The 21,164-nt window shown below is 34.0% G+C and overlaps 1 protein-coding gene across 1 annotated transcript; it reads right to left on the bottom strand.

Moving 5' to 3' along the window:
- Positions 1 to 682: 682 nt before the first annotated feature.
- LOC110338137 (vomeronasal type-2 receptor 116-like) lies at positions 683 to 17,003 on the bottom strand. Its single transcript, XM_021221381.1, is given in 6 exon segments — positions 683 to 1,611; positions 8,031 to 8,154; positions 9,667 to 9,882; positions 10,586 to 11,377; positions 11,693 to 11,987; positions 16,783 to 17,003. Coding segments are annotated over 6 exon segments (2,577 nt in total).
- Between the last annotated feature and the right edge of the window lie 4,161 nt (positions 17,004 to 21,164).

Consider the following 21,164-nt stretch of genomic DNA (forward strand, 5'->3'; position numbering starts at 1 on the left):
TAGGCCTATAATTTTCTCATGCTTATTCTATAGAGAAAGAAACAAATATGAGTTTAACATAAAATATGGTCTAAATCCAATATTTAATGTGAATTATAGTCTTTAATACATTTTGAGTTTTTTCTTTTTTTCTTTTTTTTTTTTTTCAATAGATAGAAAAGGCTGGAAAACACTTTTCCAAGCAAATTGTTCAAAGAAACAAGCTGAAGTAGCCATTCTAATCTTGAATAAAACCAACTTCCAAACCAAAGTTTTCAAAGAAGACAAGGAGAGGCACTTCACACTCAGCAAAGCTATTTTTTAAAATGAAAAAAAGAGTTACTAATTCAGGCAGAGAGAAAAATATCCAAATTATTGTTAATAAGAAAATTAAAAGAAGAGAAAGACAAATAAGAATTTACATCAAAGGCAATTTAAAAATTTCAACTTTGCCCAGTTACTGTGCCAAGAATTCATAGACTTAACAATTCATAGACTTTTAAGGAGCCAGAGAGCAGATGTGGTTTTAATACATGAAAAAAGGTCAATCATACAAAAATACTATATTAAAATTGCAAAAAGAATTAAAATTTGATTGAGTTGCATTCATATTATAATTATATAACATATGATTAGAAGGTATGGAGAATGAATTCAAATCTTTTATCACTGTTCTTAACACAGAAGCTAAATTTATTATTAACTACATTAAATAAGTCTTATTCCTTCTGGAATGTGTTTTGTCCCTGATATGATGAAATGAATTCCTGTCTGGTTTGATCAAGATAATGTAACACTTAGGACCAAATATGAAACCAAGGAGGGCTGCACTGGAAGCTAAGATAGCAAAGACTTCCATAGCCACCATGACTTTCCCCTTGGTGCTGTGATAGACAGGAAGAAATGTGACACAGACACAGAAGAACACCAGCATGCTGAATGCCAGGAATTTTGATTCATTGAATGTGCCAGGCAGATTTCTAGACAAGAAGGCCATGGTATATCCTCCAAACGCCAAGGAGCACAGGTATCCCAGAACACAGTGGAAGGCAAAAGATGAGCCCTTGTTGCAAAAAATGATGATGTATCCATGTTCAGTATGAACATCATTGTCAATGAATGGAGGAGAGATTGTTATCCATATTCCACAAAGAAGAAGTTGGATCAGGGTGCAAATAGGAATGATGTAGTTTGGGGCCCTTGACATCATTAACCACCTCACCATTCCCCCTGGAAAAGTGGCCTTGAATGCAATAACAACAGTAATAGCTTTGGCCAACACAGTGGCAAGAGCCATAGTGAATGCAACTCCAAATGTGGTCTGTTGTAGGATGCAGATGGCCTGGGTGGGCTGAACAATAAAGTTCAAAGAGCAAAGGAAACAGAAGGTGAGTGTGATGAGCAAAGTATAACTGAGAGCTCGGTTATTGGCCTTGACAATAGGAGTGTCTCTGTATTTCACAAAAACGCCAAAAACAAAGACTGTGACTGCAGATAAGAACAGAGCTATGCTGGCCAGGGTCATCCCCAGTGAGTCTTCATAGGCCAGAAAGATCACAGCTTTCTGGAAGCACTGGTTTTTCTCTGCATTCGCATAATGACTCTCTGGACACTTCACACACTGATCAGTTTCTGGTCAGAAATGTAGTCTGTGATGAGATCATGAGTTTAGGCTGAAATGATCCCCCCCCCTTTTTTCTGAGTTATTTCTCTCCAAGTAGACTTCCACAAATCTCATCTTACTTTTTCTCAGAGACAAATAACAAGTACACTGTTTTTAATAATTACATACTCATAAAACACTACTTCTTTCCTATGTATTTCTTTTAGTATTTATGTTCCCATATAATAGGTTTTTATCCAGTCATTCAATCACACTCCTTCCCTTACCTAAGTTGTCTATGTATCTGTAGAAAATGATGTCATAACTTCTAGACATCACCTTCTAGTATTTTCACTTAAATTCCTTCTTCCTTATAGTGACTTAAATTGAATTAGTCTAATGAATTTCCTCTGTTTACTTATACATTTTTTTCTGCCCTTTATGCAAATGGTGTATCTCTTTTAGTAGTCAATAGTATAGGTAACTCAGACACAAAACTTCATACATGGTATGTACTCACTAATAAGTGGATATTTGCCAATAACTTAGAGAATACACAGGATACAATCCGCAGAACTAAAGAAGGTAAACAAGCAAAAGGGCCCAAGTGAGGATGCCTCAGTCCCACATGGGAGGAAGAAGAAATCAATTACAGGATGGAGCAGGGAGGGAAGAACCTGGGTGGGAATGACAACAGAAAGCAGAAGAGGGGAACATGATCAGGCATTCGATGAGGGTAAGAGAACTGACTCCCTTAGTGCCAGCAGAGAGAATAGAAACTGGCAACCTCAGGAGGTAAGAGGTGGGGGTTCCATCTAGAATGTACCAGACACCTGTGAGGTGATAGACTCTCAGGACTCAATGGGAAGGACCTTTGATGAAATGTCCTACAATGGGGAGAGGGAATTGTAGAGTACACCGCCAGCAGAAAGACAGGGCATCAAGTGAAGGGTGGGTTTGCCATCCCATTGTCAAAACCTCTGACCCAGAATTGTTCTTTTTCTGAAAGAACTGCAGAGGCAAAAATGGGGAAGAGCCTAAAGGAGTACCAGTGAGAGGCCCAGGTGGGAACCAGCTCCAGGGGAGGCCCCAAGGCCAGACACTATTACTGATGCTATGGTGTACTCACAAATTGAGCCTACCATGACCTTCTTCTGAAAAACCTGGGAAGCAGATGAGTCAGAAGCAGATATGTATGTACAGAAGCTGCTTATACCTGTGGTTAAATTATAGCAAAGCCTAAAGAAGGCTAAGGAAGAGGGCAACCTTCAACTAACCTCAACTCCCGAGATCTCTCAGACACTGGACCACCAACCAGACAGCAAACACCAGCTGACATGAGGCCTCCAGCACATATACTGCAGAGGACTGCTGGATCTGTATACAGTCAGAGAAGATGCACCTATCCATGAAGAGACTGGAGTCTCCAGGGTGTAGGGAGGCCCAGTGGCATGGGATTTATGGGGTGGGAAGATGAGGACATCCTAGAGGAGACAGGGTGTGGGTTTGTGATGGGGAACAGTTAGAGGATAGTCTGGAAGGGGAATAAGATCTGGACTATAAAAAATCAAATGAAACTTTAAAATGTTACATTTCATAAACCTACGTTAGGCCTGATATAACCTCACAAATTAGATACACTTTATGAAATAAACATGAAAAATTAACATCAGAGTATTGTTTTCAGATCATTCTTTTTCAGAAAAGGGTCCAAAATTTACTTCTCTGTAAAATTCTTTGTTTTTACGATCTTTTCATTCTCTGCTGGAGTTGAGTGAATAGAACCTATTATATTAGTAAATTCTCAAAAAGTATCCAATTAACTGTTTCCATAACCTGTGGACAAGGCATAAATTTTCCAATACAAAATTATAAGAAGAACATACTTTAGAGAATACTTCTATAATACTGTGTTCATGAAATTTTGTAAACTCTATGGTTAACCATAGATACATGTAATTAGATTTCAATGTTACATTATCAGTATTTTATATTTCTTAAAATGTGACTTGATCACTAGACCTTAAATTTTACTTCATTAATAAGAATAAAAATTTATATCTCCACTTTAAAAAATACATTACTGTGTAACTTTTAATCATCAGTATTTTCAAATTTTCAGTGTTTGGCATGTATTTGAGCTTTATACTATTGTAGCGTATAGTTAATAAATAGAGTCCCTTTCTGACTTTGTCTTGGTGATTGACCCAGTGTGATTAGGCATATACAGGTACATTCCCAACTCACTTTTGACATGCATGTGACATGTTTGAGTACATACATTTACACACCAGGCACACATACTATACATAAATATATATTGTACATATACAGATACACATATACATATGTATATAAGGGCTTTGGGAGGCTAAAAATTTGAAGATAAAATCTACGATTATAGAAAGTTTGCATTTACAGAAGTTACAATAGAAACTTCATAAAAAATCAGAAACCTCGAGGGTCTGTAAAGAAACAGTGATATAAAAACCTGTGATGATATAATTCTGTATATAAATTCATGTTTGTGATATCATATACATGGTTTAGTAAAATCTCAGGCCTGATAGATAATCATAATAAAAGGAAGGTTGATGTGAAGACACACCCTTACATTAGGAGCTATTGTAAATGAAAGATCAACAGCCTTTAAAATTGTGAACACTTAGATTAAGCTTTCTATAGTGCAGGTCACACATTCCAGCATATTTGGGTAGCATGTAATGGAGTAGAGTGTATATTTTTTTATTTTTTTAAGAGAGAAAACAACATATTTGATAAGTAAAGATGCAAGGGTGGTTCTGGTAAGTTTTGCAGGCAAACATATGATCATATTTACTATGTAGGATTTGGAAAGAAGTAAATAAATTCTATTTAAAATTTTTGAATTTATTCTACTCTAGGCTCAAACTTAGTTGATACAGAAGTAATGAGCACTATTTTTCCTTTGTTGAAGATACCATAATTGTGCATATTACCTATTCTTCTAATTGAACAATCTATATTCTATAACTTCTTTTAGACTTTTTCCTTCTCTGGATTACAGGTGGTTTACACTGTCTTTAGGTTATAATTCCATATAGTGTTTATGTGACATAAAGGCAGATGATATAATAGTAGTCAATAAATATGCTGGGTAAATCAAACACAAATTTCCAATTTCTGGACTTGTATGAAAAAGAGGTAGAATTTGTTGTCAGTTACAATTGGTAGGACAAAAAATTATTAATTATTTATGCAAATTGTTTTAATATTAGCAATGATAGGGTAGGAAAAATTGTAATCAAATCCTAGGTATGTAGCATTTGGCATGTTAGAAGACATGATTTAATCTTTGTATCCTAATATTTTCANCAATCAAACTTTAGGGTTTATGTGGAGATAAAATATGTACATGTGATATATCTTTCATGTCTGTGGATATTTTTGACTTTTAAACATTTCATAGGGTTTATTGTAGGTTAAAACCTTTAATATCAGTTAAGTGATATTAGGAAGTACTAAAGTTTCCAATCTGTGATTTAGTAGCATGTTTTGCGAATGTGAAAGTCAAAAGATATGACATTGAAAGTGATAATGAAACCCCCATACACTACCTCTCTTAGAGCCTGCCTAAAAAAGTTTAAAATAACAGGAGAAATGGGTGTTGAGTGAATAGAGTTNGTGGAACAAGGAAACAATCTCTTTAAGACAATAAAATGATATACAAAATTGTACCTCATAGCTCCAAGTAATTTTATGCATGTTAAAAANTCTATGATTTTAGGATATAAATAAAGTGTATCATAAAAATCTGATAGTTATTATTTTAATACAAGAAGAAATCTAGTTCAATATGAAAGGCATCCATGGCCATTATGCTCTCTCATCNCCTTTCTGTGTNTAACTTTATTTATATAATCTGCCATCTTATATCCAGCATGCGCTCATANAAGTATTATCATAGAAAAGAATGCTAAATGCCACAGAACTTTTGGGAATGTATAGTATGAGTACATTTCAAAGTTTGATTCTGTGGATTGCATGAAGGCAATATTAATAGTTATATATTTTGTAACTGACATTAAATTAAACAGCAAACCTTCATTTATTGAACATACTACTCTCTAGAATGCAACCAAAATCACAACAACTAGAAAGATGACAGCACATCTTTCAAAAGTTGTCTCTTTGAGGGGATCAACCTTGATTTATTTGAATTGATATCTCTTAAAAGACTATGAATAGTGAAATGGGAAACTTCTACAAAAGAGGAATAGAGGAGAGTATGGCTGACTGCTTTTGTTCTAATCACACAAGTAATGTTTTATAGTTCATCAGTTCAGACTCTGTATTTACATGATCAGTTTCTCTTTACCACTTTGAAATTGACACTAAACCTTCATTAAATATCACTTGCAACTTTGTATCTGATCATTAAAAATAATGCTCCTTCTTTGTGTAATGTAAATACAGTGTATTTTATGAATTTTGTGAATTTTATGATTCAATGTCAATACAATTAAACTAATTTAAAATAATACAGAATTGAAACGAGTCAAGTATTAAATAGCAGGTGTAAAATTGATTATGATAACATTATTCTTCTTTGTGTATATCTTACCTTCTCTCTGCCTTTCTCTATCTCTCCAAATAGATCTCTTTCTACATATATGTATATGAATATGTATATATAAGTAGGAATGTGCATATTTTTGTATATACATACAAATATATATACATATATATGTTTATATATGTGTGTATTCACATATTGTACAAATATGTGCATGTGATTCATGTCTATGGCTTTAATCAATGGGCTACATCCTCCTAAAATCAACAATACTGTAAACTGAGCCTACTAGCAAAGAATTGGCTCATAATTGCAAAATACTCATGAATTTATGCAGTTATATTGGCAGTGAATCATTAATCACAGGAGTCATATTCAAAGTGAATGACAATAGTGCTTTTCTCTATATACACTTGATGTGTTCCTAAATAAAATGAAAGCTCACTCACATCTTAGCAGAATGTTACTCTTACCTTTCAAAGAGTGAAACAAATTAATCTATTTTATTTAAAGATTAAGTCTGTAGTATCCAAATATAGCTATAGAAAATTAAAAATATATCTAACTAATAAAGGAAATCTCTGTAACAATGCCAATAACTGTTAACTGTTCTTGATTAGTCTCAGAAATTTTCTAAGCAAAGTTTTCAAAAAAGTTTAAGGAGTTGTGTTGTTATCCAGTCTTAGTTGTTCTATTGCTGTTTGTTTATAGCTTTACATTGTCAGGCCATTTCTGTCAAATCGTAAAGCATGAAAGCATTGAGGTACAGATGACACTGGAGAACTAGATGAATTCTGACATCCTGACTGAAAACAGAAGTCAGAGAAAACAGAGATTCTAGATGTCACATGAAGTTTAAAACCTTGAAACTTGCTGCTACTGACACATCTCTCCCTAAAAGATGGATCACAAACTCTAATCTTTCCTGAAGATTCCAATAATAAAATAAAATGTTTTGTTAAAATCATATTATTATTGAAGACATGGCATAAATCTAGCAATCTCTACAATGTACAAGTAACTATAAGAAAACTGTTTTCAGAAAACATAGGGAATTTGCACCTATGAAGTCATACCACACAAAAAAAGTTATTAGAAGTCTGTAGGCCTGACCAAATTCCTATAAAGAGAGTGAAGAAACACATAAAGACACACCCCCAGAGAAGGAAATATTCGCTGTTGGGAGAAGAGGTTTTTTTGGTTTTTTTTGTTTTGTTTTTAGCATAAATTCCATGGCTGATTGACAACCTTCAAGTGAGATACAAAAACACACAGAGGACTACATGAGGATTACAGACATTTTTAGATTAACTATAGTATTTTGAGTAGGTAAGAAAGAGCAGAACAGATATGGAAGGTTTGGGAAGCTTGAATATAGTGAAAACACATTGTCCAAAAATTATCAAAAAATGTAAAATTGAAAGAAAATACATTTTAAATTTTGTATTTTTATACAAAATATTTATATTCATATATTTTTATATTTATTTATTTTGAATTTTATATTTAAAATGAGTGGGTATAATCACCACTATGAAGATCTGAGCCACAGATAAGTCTTAAAAAATTATTGAAATACAGCTGAAAAAGCAAATTGATTCTTTGTCAATGTATTTTAACCTGAAATAAATCATACTGTGAAGTGCCCCAGAAATACTTTTTTTTTTTTGCTACAATCAATATTTGAAGTGAATCAACGATATAAAAGAAGTATGGTTTTAATGGCTATGGTGGGCAATTGCAAAGGGATGATGATGAATTTTGACATTTAAGTTCCCAAACAAATAAATGAAGATATTTATTACTGGTTGGAATTCACATCATTTTCACTAGCTAGTATAATATGGCCTCTTGTCAAAAACTGGAAAAGCTTTCTGTAAAACCTGTATTTACCTGTTTCATTAGAAATCTCATCTTCTGCACAAGGTGTGCAATTGTAGCAGCATATCGCCTTGCCCTCCAGGGTTATTTTTCTGAATCCAGACCTACAACTCTCACTGCACACAGATTGAGGGTTCTGAGAAAAATGAAAGGAATGTTATCGTATGCTTAGGGTTTTATAGAAAAAATTTTAAAAGCCAGAGGTTTTGAATGTTATGAAATACATTTTCACTTAGTCTTACAAGTACAGAGGATTATTTAGAAAAGTTATTCAGAAGCAAATGCGTTTAAATACATGTCTGATAATTATCAGAGTGGTAGAGAATTTGGAAACATAATGCAGTAGGGACAAGTTTGTGAACAGCAGGCCACAGGGAAGATATGAAGACCACCGCTCTCTCCATACTGATATTATCTCTATACTTTATGACTACTGTATTGAGTACCTTTATTTCCACAATGATTGTGAATCTTAACTGTCAATTGATAGGATTTATAATGGACATAGAAACAAAGTTATGTGTATTTTTTAGCACGAAATACACAGATAAAATTCGCTAGGTTGAAGAGGGCCTCTTAAATTCGAGAGTTATTTTTAATTGGATAATATCTAAGAAGAAATGTATAAAAAAAATAGAAGAGAGCTGCATTATTCATACATTTCTCCATTCAGAGGATATTATATCATCCATACATCGGGAAATCATACATTTTCTAATCTAATGCACTGTACCTTCAAATTGTTTCTTAAATTATTTCAGCTATGTATTTAATATAGGACATAGTTAAACCAGTAGCATACACAGGTATACACTATATAGTTCTCCTTTTTCAGAGTCTGAAAAAGCTACACTAACTGATCATAGGTTGACATTTCTAAGCAAGATTGTCAGTGGACCCATGGTGAATCTATGTACAGTTAAGAAATACTAAGAAATTTATTATATGTCACTTGGAATGAAAATATTTCCATATATGTTAAAGTATTTGGGTTCATATTACCATATTCTTGTCACACTTTGCAATGTTAGGAACCTCAGACATGCTTGCAAAATTATCTCAATCTGGTTGGAATTAAAACATTTAAATACCTTCCTCAGATATAGGTTTCTCATTTAATTTACTATATGTATGGGTATATAGAAACATTATTTTTCTGTATCTTGAGCTGACTTCATGACTACACCTTGTTGCCATACTTCAAACTATCCTAGAGTTACATATTTCTGGAACCATAAGCAAAAATATACTTTTTCTTCTATGATTCATGTTTGGTCATTTTGTGTGATCATACAATAAAAAAATAATGTTTATCTTGTTTCATGTTACTGTTCCCAAATGGGAAAATTATATAAAGCACAATGACCCATTACATATTTTGGAGATGAAAATATCCTGTTCCAAAGGGTTCATAATTTGTGACAAATAATATTCATATGAGTAAACATTGTGGGTCTTATTTACATCAAATACTTCCATTAGTATGAATCAAGGAGTAAGAAAACCTAATATACTACTACCTTTATTGTATTTTATACTGGTAATCAAGAGTGATTGATCTTCAGTCAGAAAACAAGTGTCATTGTATCAGAAAATAAACATTTATTATTAACATAAGCACAAAGCATTGATTAAAGACATAACTCACATCTGAAAATCCTTCTGGCCATTGGATCATCTCTTCAGACAAGGACAATTGTTGGTCCTGGGCAGTATTTGCAGAAAAGGATCCTATTTTCACCTTTAGTCCAAGACCCTTTGGTAAATTCCAAAGGTTAAGAATGTCATAGTCTGCATTTAGTTTCTGTTGCCAATCTAAACTCATATTGTCTTTCTCATCAATTTCCTTCAAGAAAGTGTTAAGCTGAAAGAAATCCATGAATTTATATTACACTGTGTTCAAGAAGCAGAATCAACCTATGCTTTTGAATGTATCTTATTGTTCTTAATTTCTGATGAGAAAGTCAAATTAATGAAGGTACAGTACTGTTGAGTAAATGAATTCATGAATGAAAGGGATATAATTCTGCTTCTGAATGCCAATCAGCTTCATAGAGAAAACTATGAACTATCCTCAGGTAATGAATCAATGGCTTCTGACTCATGCAATGACACTTTCTTGAAACCAAGCCTGACCCATTTGCTTTCAAATTATCCTCAGAGGCGCATAGTCTGAAATGAGGGTGTTTATATCTCAAGGTTAATTTAGGGAATTATTTAAGACAAAGCCACTATCATTGTTTCACTTAAATGCCCACTCACATATTCCTATTGTAATAAATACATAAGCTCTTAATTTTATTGCAACTATTACCATGCAAATATTGTATATGTAGTTATTGACAACATGAAACTGGTGTTGATTATGAAAATATCAGCCTGGTATCTTGTATTCCATTTCTCAGTAACACACTCTTTAACCTGTCTTGGCTTAGATAAATTTCAAAACCCCCAAATTCCTGTGATTGTTGACAAGATAAACAGGATTTTAAAATCCAGAATTTACTGTCAATAAACATCTCATATATCAAAATGATAATAATATAATTTATTACAATGGTTATTACCTGCCAGGGCAAGAACACCAACACATCTCCATTTTCATGGGGTTGTATTTGTACTTGTTGGATACTCATCATGTGAAGGCTGTGAGCCAGAGCATACACGGCATTATAGATAGACTTGCTCTCATCACTAATCCCTATGTCAAATATATGAGAAGGTAATATATCCAAAGAAGCATTGGCTTGACAGTTAGCCAATAGTTGACAATCAATATCAGAAAATGAGCACTTGAAGAACAAATGCCACAACTTAGGAAGATAAATATCTTCTGGATATTTGTAAGGATTAACTGTTTGAATAAAATGGGTAAACTCAAAATTCTTTCTGTAATGGTGAGTAAAAATTAAGCTCCCATGGAATGAGTCTAACAAGAAATAATCAGCATAGTCAGTAACATGAGGTTCAATGTTCATGACCCAGACTTTCAATGTCAATAACCTTTGCCCAATATTTCTCATTAGAATTTCTAGAGAATCAATGTCACCATATATTATTATGACATTTACCTCATCCATATTTTCCTAGAATTTGCTAAAATGTGAAGTCCAGGTGGCAGGGATCATTTTAACAAATGCTAAGCAGACTCCTTTTCTCTGCATCTCTTCTTTGATTTCTGGTAGAAGTATATTCCCTTTGTGGTCATCTGGAAGGATGAGACCAACCCAAAACCAACTAAAATGAACCATCAAAGAGATAATTCCATGTGAAAGTGATATATACTTTGGGGCCATCTGGTAGAGAGAACAGTACTGACTTCTGTCACTCAAGATGGGATCATAAGGTCCATAGGAAAGCTGAATCAAGTGAGAAAAAGAATATTAAGATCAAACACAATTTTACTCCTAAAACAACAAATAACAGGAGGAAAAGAAAGATAGTTTTAGACCAATTTTAAAGGAAAATCCATGCTTAGCCTCAAAGAACTACCAAGTTCCATTTACTTGACTGTCATTTTTCTTGCATGCAAGTGCAATTTGTTTCATATCAATATCTCTGGATACTTACTTTGCTGCTTTAATAATTCAAATGTCCCTCTTGTCATTTGAAAAACACCTATAATAACAATGAAGACATGTGATTCCCAGTTCTCACACTCCAAATTTTCTCACCTATGGAAATTTAAAGAGTTGAAATAAAGTGCCAATTTGGGCAGATGTTGTCCATGATGTCCCTGTGAGTGCAGCAGAAATTTTTTTCTTGTTACAGTTGTAGTTTGGCAAAATCTTTTTCTTCCTTCTATTTGTGAGCCAATTAAAAACATTCATGAGAGTGTCCTTCTCAGTGAATCAGACATTGTAGAAATCAAATCCAAGTGATATATTAGGTAAAATATTGGGGTTCCCGTTGATCTCCTCAATGGCAAATACCAGAGCAAGGATATACTGGTAATTCTTAAAATTATACCTGTATAAATGGCAAAAAATACACAAGAAGAATAACACATAGACCACATATTGAGTAGAGTAAACTTTATAGTTCATGTTTATCTCCATAAAATATATAAAAATGGTCTCCATGAATAGGTGTAATTAGATTGGTTATAGATGTCAAGATTTGGCAAGTTCATTTAGCATTATCACTCTTAATTTTAGTTCATCAAAGCAAGCTGTATTTATTTTTTATTGTATAATACTAAATAATTTCAGTCCAAAAAAATAGATAGCACTTTCTCCCAAAATAACAGCTATTTTGTTATTTTGACCTTGGCATTCTGAAAACTTCAGTTATGAAAACCTACTATTTTTTTTTTGTAAAAAGTCAATCACATTTTAGAAACAATATTTTTATTAACTAGTAATTCAAGATTAACTAATACATTTCATGTGGAGTCACTTCTGCCATTTCTCTGACATTAATTTTCAGTATGGCACTCTGGAATTGTTGACATGCAAGCTTAGAACTTGCAGATAAAAGCCAGTATCTGTCATTAAATTGATAGCATTAGAAATAAGGCATCACATGTTTATTTTATATATTTGTCTGTATCCCTGAGTGCATGCATATCTCTTTGTATATACAGTTTTATGGAGGTCAGTAAGTATCAATGCAAGAGAAGACAACCTCCAGGTTTACAACTAGATTTTTCTTCTTATTTAGACATAGTCTATTTTATTTATTTATGGCTTTCATTCATTTTTTTATCAATTGCTTGCTTTCTTGATTAAAGAAACGTCTATGATTTTATGGAAGTTTCTGGGTATATTAGGACTGTCTTGAACTCATAAATGTTAACCTACCTCTCTATGGCAATTTATGGGAATAATGTCTTGCAATAGCCACATATGGCTGCTTAGTTTACTTATTTTCTATTCACATATTCCAAATTTTCTACAAAGAACCCTTCTATAGATACTCTTGTTTCAATCTCCTACTCTGCTCATGATTCCTGTATTACAGGCATGCACTCATATTCTTCTGCGAAATACTAACTCATGTCATCAGTGTTTTACTTGGCATGGTCTACTCTCTGAGTTTTCACTTCATTTGTATACTAATAACTTATGTGAATAGAAAAGTATCTTTTTCTCTGAAAGGACATGATTTCTCATTGAAAGAAATATATATTTTGTTTCAGTGTCAATGTTTGTTTATCACAGAAAATGCTTCATTATAGTTCCATTGTGTAAATTCTTTCCCTGCAAAGGACTATGGAACTTAGCTCAGGAGCACTGGGAAGATTACCACAAACTCTTTCTCTTAGAACCAGTAGTTGGGAATAACCTCATGGGTGGATAATTTTTCAATACTTCAGTGTAATATATTTATGATTTCACACTTTATATAACAACACACAATGACCTTAAAATGCTCATATGAATCAGAACATCAGCATGTAGAATGAAGTTATGCATTCACCCCAACCACAACATGAGAAGCTATTTTTCTTAGCATTTTGTTTCTGTGAGGAGACATAATGACTATAGCATCTAGCAAAAACACTGGGACTAGCATACATTTTCAAAGCTTTAGTCTATTATGGTTATAGTGGGAAGTATAGCGTTATAAAGGCAGAAGTGGTCTGCTATAGATTTACTTCTTAATCCACATGCATTTCAATTGGAAAATGTAACACATGGTCCATACTTGATCTCCTTAGACCCATAAGCCTGCCCCCATAGTAACACAATTTCTCTAGCACGTCTACATCTTACTACAAAGGCCACACATTCTGATAGTACCACTCATTATAATTAAAACATGAAAACACAATAGAATATGGAAGACATTTCTGTTCAAACCATTTCTTTCCATTCCTTGGTCTTCATAGGCTTGGAGCCATAACATAATGCAAAATGCATTTAGTCTAATTTCAAAAGTTTCCATAATTTAAAATGCCCTGAATTTCTTTAAGGTTCAAACTTCAGATACTATTCTGAGATTCTGCTATCTATCATCTTTAATTCCTAGTAAAAGCAAAATAAAACAACAGATCACATACCTCCAAGTTATAATGACACAGATTATACACTACCATTTCAAATTTGAGGTAATGGAGCATGATGAGGAATTCCTGGACCAAAGGAAAACAAAAATAATAATAATAAAAAAACCAAAAATTATCTCAAACAACTCTAAACACTGCAACTCCTTATTTGATGTCAAAATTGTCTTGAGATCTCTAATTCCATTTATCTTTCTTGTCTATAAAACACTTCTTTCCCTTGGGCTTGTTCCATTCCCTATTAGCAGTGCTCCTTAGTTGGCATCCCTCTGTTCAGGAATCTTCAGCATCTTAGCATCTACATGACAATCCAGACTTCTCCTTTAGGGCTTCACAAATTTGCTCCTTTAGGTATCAATCCAAAGCAGTCTGATAAACTCTTGGACTTATAATTTTCCTTATTAGCAGAGGGATTCCACACTACCTTTCTTACTTCCTTGAATTTTAATATGAGAACCACATGGATTCAACTGCCAAGTTATGCTGCTTACTAGGGCTTGAATATGAAACCCTCATAATATTAAATTGTCACCATCTTTCTATACTTTTTGGTTACCTGTATTTGGATGTTCTAAAAACTCTCCTGAATACATAGAAGAAATTTCCAGTTTGAGTTGGGCACATACTGGATAGATTGATAAAAGGACTAAACATATTAGGCAATGAATTTGTTTGGCCACTGCAGGATCCTGATACTGACTTAGTGGGCCTGAGGCAGAGAATATTTGTTCCCAAAGTTTTTCTTTTTCTTGCGATGTGAGCTTCATCAAAAATATGTGCACACACACACAAATATGAACCATGATAATATATATCAAAAGAGTGTATCATTAATGTGACAATGGGGAAAAGCCAGTTTTTCTCTTAAAATTATACTATATTCATCAAGAACAATCTATATAGCAAATATTTACATGTCATACTTCCTAGTAACATATACGAAAAGAAAGACCCATTTAGTTAATGTTATGATGAAAAGCTAATATCGCAGAATATAATGACAGCACTTATTCTTTTGTAAATATGGTAGTAACAAGTAAAGAATTTGTGCTCAATAACATATAAGATATAAGAATTGAAGAGAGAGAAAAAATCCATTTGATATATAGAGAAATTTTCCAAATTAATAAGAAAAGGGTTAAGTGATAAACACAAAAGAATGTTCTCAGCTTTGTGGTATGTATGCCTTTATGTGGTCAATGGTATTTGATAAATTACACTTAGTGAATGAGTTATATGAGATAGTATTGTTAATTCTTTATAATAGAAGTCAATGCACTCTACCACAAATTTAATTTTTTTCTGACTTTTTGACAAGTTAAATATTTTTTGACAGGGAGCATTTTATTTATAATAGACAAACCAGACACTAAATGCTCACATAACTGAAACTATAGTCCTTGCAGTGAAGGGTTTAACACTGCACAGTAAAAACCAAGTGCATATCAATGTTTATTGTTGACTTAGAGTAAAGGGCAGAGGAAAAGTTGAGTAATGAGAAACATTAACTATGATGAAATAGAAGATCCCCAACACACATAGTTTCCACAACTGCTATGCATATGAGAGATTTTTGTTATTTTTTTTCTTGAAAGAAAATGATTCCCTAAAAAAAATTATATCTACCATGAAATATTGTAACTAAATAGCAAATTTTCCATAGCCATATTTTCGGTTCTACATTTTCAAAATAAATCCCTCAAGGTAAAAAGTTGTTCAATTATTCATTTATAACTAAACTTGTTTTGGCCTTCACTGATTTTGATGTAATGTTCTAAAATCTCACTATGATTTTGCCAAGCACATAGTATTGTCACACTGATGCTAAATTACATTCAAATCTGTATTTCTTTTGGCTATTACCACTTCTTAACTCCCACCATATTTCCTTATGTTTTTACAGGCATTTCCAAGTGTTAATGCTCTGTGACAGCCTTTCTTCCTGGACAAGTACAGATAGAAGATGATCTTCATGGGATTGGAAAGTCTGATTTATAAAAACGCATCTTACTTCCTTTATTAGGAAGCACATGAATATTTCTCTGTAATTCAGAAGCTCCTGTCTGACTCTATGCATTCATGTGGAATATTTCACACATGCTAGAAAATAGAAGATCACACACTCTTAGGCATGATGTCTTGGTAAATACAACCATAAAAATGAGAGAAAATATTCCAGATAGTGTAAATAGGTAAGCACTGAAAAGCTCAGAATAAAAATTAAATCAGCAAACAATCACTCATAAGAAAACATGAGATGGATGAAATAACTCTGGAGCCCAGAAATATTCACAATTCTGATGCAATAAATCTGGAATTAGCTGTATATACTAAAACACAGTCTTGTCACTCAAGAATCACAACACACATTCAGGACTTACTGAACTCAGTAATATAATCTAATACCAGAAGAACACATTAGGAATATGAACAACAACGTCAACTCAGTATAACTTAACACTCTTGAAATCATAATATTGAAAACTATTCAGTAATTGTGGCATAACAGTAATTGCAAATAAAAAGTTACACTTTATTAATCAAAGGAGGAAACTAAGATGAAGAAACTCAAAGTTACCATTTTATTCCACCTGATAGAGGAAAAGAAGCCAAAATGATAATACATATAAAGAATAGATTTTCAAATATCTAAAAAAAATAGTCATTTAAAAATGAAAAGAATATTAGTACAATTTAAAGAGTACTCCCAATAATTCATAAGAACTCTAAACACTAAAAGTTAACAATTGTACTTACTGTATAAGATTACCCATATAATAGTATGGTAGAAATGGATGTGGAATTTGCTTTGCAGAGTAGTAAGTATGAATAGGAAAAAATGCACCAATCATGACATCTCCTTCATGGTGAAAACCTTCAGTAGTTTTGTAATAGCATTTACTGATATTCACAGTGATAAAGGCAGAGACAAATTTGGTAGTCTGCAAGAACCAGAGAATAAAAGTCCAGTAGAACATCCTATTGATACACTCATCAGCTTAATGCAGATCAGACAGTGCATAGTATATATTATGCTGAGACCATGGGTGCTTTGAACTTTACTGAAGAGAGAGTGACACACTAATCATTCCAAGGGTTTTCTTTTGCTTCCTCCACTGGCATTGGGAATTTTAAATCTATTTCTCTTGGACTCTGCAGCTGAGGCACTCTACTTAGGTAAAGAACAAGCTGGGAAATATGTTTGTTCATATTCATCCCTAGCCCAAGGCACTATTTCAGCCAAAGCTACAAATAGCCACAGATCAGGGCTGAAATCATCTTGGAATGAAGTGACTAAAAATATGAAGCAAGAAACTTTTTATATGAAAATAGCTTAGGTTGCTCCTCACATGTTACATCAGAATAGTCCAAATATGTGAAAAATAGAAAGGACAAAATGAAAACATTGCAGTTATATCCACTCAAAGTTATTGTATTGCAGGGATTTTGAAAGGTCTCATTTAGAGCTTAAGAGTGAAGACTGAGCCATCTAAATCGTATAAGGCTACTACTGACATTTTTGCTGGGCTTGTTTCTCAGATAACATTCTATTCCTGACTCACTTGCCACTTTGTTTCTACCAAGTGGCTCTCTGTTAAGCTCTGTACACTCTTGTTCTCTTCCCATCATTAAGGATTGGTTTTCTGTATTGCCGCACTCCGACCATCTTTCTGCCTGCCCTGTCACAGATCCAGCATTCAACTCTTTGTTTATCAAATACCATACTCTTTTCAATTCATACAAAAAACATGGTGGTAGTTATTCCAGTTTATTCACCATAAACAAATCAACAACTGGATGCTGCTCTGAAGTGTTGCCTTTTGGCCAGATTGAAAATTAATTGACCTTCTTCTCATAAGCTTACTTTGTAACAAGCAAATCACAGAAAACCAGCTCTTTCTTTCTTTCTTTCTTTCACTTTCTTTCTTTCTTTCTTTCTTTCTTTCTTTCTTTCTTTCTTTCTTTCTTATCTATCTATCTATTTATTTATTTATCTATCTATTTATTTGTTTATTTATTGCTGTTGAGGAAGTCCCAAATATTTATATAGAGAAAACAGGAATTGTTAGTTATAGAGATGACAATACCATATATCATACCAGCAACTGGAACACCAGCACAGTTTACCTTGTTAATATAGAGAAATAAATTCATAACTAGTTAACAAATGTGTTCAAGCATGGTATATAGCAAAATCTCCACTTTCTAATCTAAACAGGGCTTTGTCTTTTATGTAATCAAACTACATAAATAAGAAGTTATAAGAATTATTAGAAGCACAAATCCCTTCCACTCTGTGCCTGCACTGGGTCACCTAGGGCAGACACCACCATGGTCCCTAGAGGACTGTACACAGGATATTAGGATCACTGGTGAGTGAAACACAACTTCTGTTCCAATTCAATCGTGCACAGCACTAGGGAAGCGGAGAATTGGCCTGACAAGAGGCAAACATCCCTTATGGTCTCCGCCAGCACTGGGTCACCTTGAGGGAGGATTCAGCGGACACCCCAACCTGCTCAAGCGATCTTAGGATCACTGGTGAGTGGAACACAACAGCTGCTCCAATCCAACAGTGACCGGCCTGTGACAGCAGGAACAAGGACAACAGAGCCTTTCCTGACCAGAGGCTCAGGATCCTTTTAATCAGTTCAGGTTTCTCTAGTTTTCAAACAGACCAGACAACTCCACGGTCCTCAAAGGAGACACCATTTCCACGCACTGTAACATGCCCAGGATCTTAGGATAACAGGATCCCAGGATAACAGGAGCTGGGTCAGATTAGTATTTGAGTGTCTCAGAGGAGCTTGACTGTCAAGAACTCAGACACTCCCAGAATCTCAGGTTCACTGGGGCCCACAATCAAAGAATAACAGAGAAATATGGACTCTAAGAAGTCCTAAATCAACTGGGATTATAGGAAGGACAGGCTCCAATCAGATATATTGAGGGCAAGCACTAGAGATAATCAGATGGCAGGAGGCAAGCTTAAGAACAGAAGCAAAAGAAACCAAGGTTACTTGGCATTATCAGAACCAAGCTCTCCCACCATAGCAAGTCCTGGATANACCATCACACCAGAAAAGCAGGACATAGTTCAAAAGACACTTCTCATGAGGATGCTGGAGGACTTTAAGAAGGAAATACCGTAAACCACAGGTAACCAGATAGAAAACTTTAAAGTGGAAACACAAAAATCACTTAAAGAGTTACAGGAAAATGCCACCAAATGCTACCAAAAGGAGATGGAATTGAACAAAACCATCCAGGATGTAAAAATGGAAGTAGAAACAATAAAGAAAACCCAAAGGGAGACAACTCTGGAGATAGAAACCCTAGGAAAGAAATCAGGAATGATAGATGCAAGCATCAGCAGCAGTATACAAGAGATGGAAGAGAGAATCTCAGGTGCAGAAGATTTTATAGGGAACATGGAAACAACAATCAAAGAAAATGCAAAATGCAAAAAGATCCTAACTCAAAACATCCAGGAAATCCAGGACACAATGAGAAGACCAAACCTACAGGTAATAGGAGTAGATGAGAATGAAGATTATCAACTTAAAGGGCCAGCAAATATTGTCAACAAAATTATAGAAGAAAACTTCCCATACCAAAAGAAAGAGATGCCCATGAACATTCAAGAAGCCTATAGAACCCCAAATACACTGGACCAGAAAAGAAATTCCTTCTGACACATAATTATCAGAACAACAAATGCACTAAGTAAAGACAGAATATTAAAAGCAGTAAGGGAAAAAGGTCAAGTAACATATAAAGGCAGACATATTAGAATTACTCCAGACTTCTCACCAGAGACTGAAAGCCAGAAGATCCTGGACAGATGTTATACAGACCCTAAGAGAACACAAATGCCGGCACAGGCTACTATACCCAGGTAAACTCTCAATTACCATAGATGGAGAAACCAAGGTATTCCATGACAAAACCAAATTCACACAATATCTTTCAATGAATCCAGCTCTTCAAGGGATAATAATGGAAAACAACAGGATAAGGACTGAAACCAGGCCCTAGAAAAAGCAAGAAGATAATACTTCAAGAAACCTAAAAGAAGACAGCCACAAGAACAGGATGCCAACTCTAAGAACAAAAATAACAGGAAGCAACAATTATTACTCCTTAATATCTCTTAATATCAATGGACTCAATTCCCAAGTGAAGAGGCATAGACTAACAGATTGGCTCCACAAACAGGGCCTAACATTTTGCTGCTTACAGAAAACTCATCTCAGGGAAAAGTCAGACACTACCTCAGAGCAAAAGGCTGGAAAGCAATATTTCAACCAAATGGTCTGAAGAAACAAGCTGGAGTAGCCATTCTAATATCGAATAAACTCGACTTCCAACCCAAAGTTATCAAAAAAGACAAGCCGGGGAACTTCATACTCATTAAAGGTAAAATCTTCCAAGATGAACTCTCAATCCTGAATATCTATGCTCCAAATGCAACGGCAGCCACATTCATTAAAGAAACTTTAGTAAAGCTTAAAGCACACATTGCTCCTCACACAATAATAGTGGGAAACTTCAATACGCCATTCTCATCAAAGGACAGATCCTGGGAACAGAAACTAAACAGGGACACAGTGAAATTAACAGAAGTTATGGAACAAATGAATTTAACAGATATCTACAGAATATTTNATNCTAAAATAAAAGGATATACCTTCTTCTCAGAACCTCATGGTACCTTATGCAAAATTGACCATATAATTGGTCACAAAACAGGTCTCAACACATTCAAAAATATTGAAATTGTCCCATGTATCCTATCAGACTACCGTGGTCTAAGGCTGATCTTCAATAACAACATAAATAATATAAATCCAACATTCACTTGGAAACTGAACAACACTCTCCTCAATGACACCTTGGTCAAGGAAGAAAAAAGAAATTAAGGACTTTTTAGAGTTTAATGAAAATGAAGTCACAACATAACCAAACTTATGGGACACAATAAAAGCATTCCTGAAAGGAAAACATATAGCTCTGAGTGCCTCCAAAAAGAAACTAGAGAGAGCATACACTGACAGCTTGACAGCACACCTAAAAGCTCTAGAACAGAAGGAAGCAAAATCTCCCAAGAGGAGTAGACAGCAGGAAATAATCAAACT

The sequence above is a fragment of the Mus pahari genome, chromosome 21 (assembly GCF_900095145.1).
Source record: "Mus pahari chromosome 21, PAHARI_EIJ_v1.1, whole genome shotgun sequence".
Lineage (NCBI taxonomy): Eukaryota > Metazoa > Chordata > Mammalia > Rodentia > Muridae > Mus > Mus pahari.